We start from the raw sequence: 2,816 nt of genomic DNA, 5'->3' as shown, positions 1-2,816 counted from the left end.
GGGGGGGGGGGGGGGTGGTAGTAGCTTTTTGAAAATCGAAAAACTTTACCCTCGTGTTCTCTCACGACCTTCCGACGAAGGTCGAGAATGGATTTCGAAGAATTTTTTAAATCTTCTTTTTTCGAGGATCAAACCAAAGAAGCTCATATAACATTGTCTGATCTCGGTGATCCAAGATCTGATGCGTTTGTGGAAAATTTTCAGAGTACTGTTATACCTATAGATATATATAATGTGCGTATACGTGAGGTTACGAGAGTGCAGATATTTGCGCAACGATACGCGAGGACTTTTGTGGGGGTAATAAAAAAATATATGTGACGTAACGAACGAAAGTCTCGTCGTTCCATCCCTCAAATGCTCCTCTCGCCCCTACCTGTCGGTCTCTCTAGCAACATTATATTTCTGCCAGTCGTAGTTGTATCGTTTTACAACCCCCCAGCCCAGCCCCTGTCCCACCTAGTGTAAGGGCTGTAAAATGAAGTTTCGCAGCCGCGAAACGCCTGTCTCGAAATCATCCCTTAACCAACAATGTCGGGGGTCGCCGGGCTGTCTTCCTGGCACAATGGCTGAAGCACGAGAACCATCGGCGTTTGTTACGTATAACAAAAGGATTTTTCAACGGCTCAGAAATGCCGAAACAAAAACGCTATTGTCAGGCGGAACTTTTTTTTTTCCTTTTCTACGGTTCGCCGCCGATATATTCGTTACTGTCACGTGTCTCCGTGTCGCGTCAGGAATTGATATATTTATTTTTTTTCGGCCTTCCACCTCGTAGAGCGATCGACGTTATAAATTTAATCCGTATTCCAAAAATATTAATTAAATCGTACTGCCGTACACGCGACCCCGCGACAGGTACATTGAATTGCTAAGATACGAATTTCGGACGAGATCCGAAGGTACAGTGAGAATGACTGAAACGAGTGTTTTTACCTGAAAAACTTTACAAGGAAGTTTGCTTGGTCTCTATTTTTCTAACAGATCCGAAATTCCATGTCGAATGTATATAAAGTTACGTTTAGGATAATTTCTCATTTCCCGCCGAATTGCCTCGGCGAAGAAGATTAAACTTTTCCGAGCCAAATCCCTAGCACGGAGTGCGACCCGAGGACCCAGGAGTAACGAGAAGAGGAAAGAAAAATTTCTAACAAAGAGTAATCTTAGCCATGTAATTCTATTTCCTCTTGTTTCAGGAAATGTATTCGTGATAGCCGCCATTCTGCTCGAGAGGAATCTTCAGAGCGTAGCAAATTATCTGATCCTTTCGTTAGCGGTTGCCGATCTACTGGTCGCCTGTCTCGTTATGCCGCTGGGTAAGTTCAACTACATTTAAATGCATTTACAATGGCAAATTGGCAAATTGGCAAATTGGCAAATCCACGCGCGTCTTTATACACGTTAATGAAGAACACAGTCTTGTCGTTAAATGAGAATTGAAGCCGTTTTAGTGTGGCGTTCTTGACAGGAGCCGTGTACGAGGTGACCCACGAGTGGGCTTTGGGTCCTGAGCTCTGCGACATGTGGACAAGCAGTGACGTCCTTTGCTGCACAGCATCCATCTTACATCTCGTGGCTATTGCTTTGGACAGGTCAGTCGAGACATCATTCGCACCTATCTTTCATTTCCTCCTTACCTTCGTTCGTCCCGACCTAACCTGTCCAAAGGCGCCTCCTCGAAATCCTCCTGACGTCTTTGGCATTGTACATACGTTGATTGCAATATGCACAGTTCCTCTGTGACGTCTGCCGGACGTCACCCTGATACATAATGCCTAGGTTTGTCATCTCCGCTCAGAGTACCGTTCCGTTCTCGAGGTCTTTTAAAACGGAAACGCAAGTGGAATTCACGCTGCTCGTGACTCGCCTTAGAAAATGCTCTCTGAAAGGAGCGCCGAGTACCAACACATACAGCATGTAATATGTTAGTACTTTGAAACTTCCCAGAGCAAAATGTACGGGCGGTCGTAATTCAGGAACTCTGAAGAACCCTTAAGGAATTTCAACCTTTCATTTACAAGGAAGAAAAAATATTATTTTTTAATCATCAAAAATTCCGTTAGGGGGCGTGGAACGAAAATTCGATAAATTATCTCCAATATTTCACTTCCTCATTGGCATTTCTATTGACGCAGGTCAAAAGGCCCATGATGACGTTTTATACATATTATATTAATTGGATCGATGTTTATCGATATTCATAACTGTATACGCATCTGCTGTAGCATATATATAAACACATATTGACAACTGCTAGGAACCTTCAGTGTAAAGTTATGATATATTGCTAGCATTTCTGCCCTAAGCTATTTCGAACATAGTGGGTACACGTTCGTATGTCCACATATTCAAAATACGTAGCCCAGTTCTGTATTCACAAGGTGTTTGGCAACACGACACAGCAACGATATAGATTATTGGAATGCATTTCAATACCAGTTCTAGACGTATCATACACATATGTATATATACAGGAAAATGAAAAGTACCGCATTCGGTTCGAGCTAGGAAAACTATCTCAACATGGGATTTACGCGGTCAGCGAAGCGAATGGCCTTTTGGAAACTGTTTGACTGGAAAGTTTCGTGATAGGGAATCCAAATTTCGTACACCGAATTTCCAACGTGTCGCTACGTACGTGCATGTACATGAAAAAAATTGGTACCTTATTAGATTTGAAAAAAAAAAGAAAAAAAAAAAATTCGCTCCCCTATCTCGGGACAATATCAAAATCAAAAACTAGTCTGAGTTATGGAACAATTTTTCAGTTCTAACCGAAATGGATATTGACATTTTTGAAATGGAAAATATCCTCC

At 42.3% G+C, this 2,816-nt stretch overlaps 1 protein-coding gene across 7 annotated transcripts in view; it reads left to right on the top strand.

The window, feature by feature from the left end:
* The window catches only part of LOC107272481 (5-hydroxytryptamine receptor), a 95,855-nt gene that overhangs the window by 78,010 nt on the left and 15,029 nt on the right, over window positions 1–2,816 (top strand). For all 7 annotated transcript variants that reach the window (XM_025089789.1, XM_015749676.2, XM_025089792.1 and 4 more), the window contains 2 exons: window positions 1,197–1,316; window positions 1,469–1,592. In XM_025089789.1, coding sequence (XP_024945557.1) covers window positions 1,197–1,316; window positions 1,469–1,592 — 244 coding nt within the window. The remainder of the gene's footprint in view (window positions 1–1,196; window positions 1,317–1,468; window positions 1,593–2,816) is intronic.

The sequence above is a fragment of the Cephus cinctus genome, unplaced genomic scaffold, assembly GCF_000341935.2.
Source record: "Cephus cinctus unplaced genomic scaffold, Ccin1 Ccin1_scaffold1184, whole genome shotgun sequence".
NCBI classification, from domain to species: domain Eukaryota; kingdom Metazoa; phylum Arthropoda; class Insecta; order Hymenoptera; family Cephidae; genus Cephus; species Cephus cinctus.
This window is presented reverse-complemented; position numbering and strand designations above follow the sequence as displayed.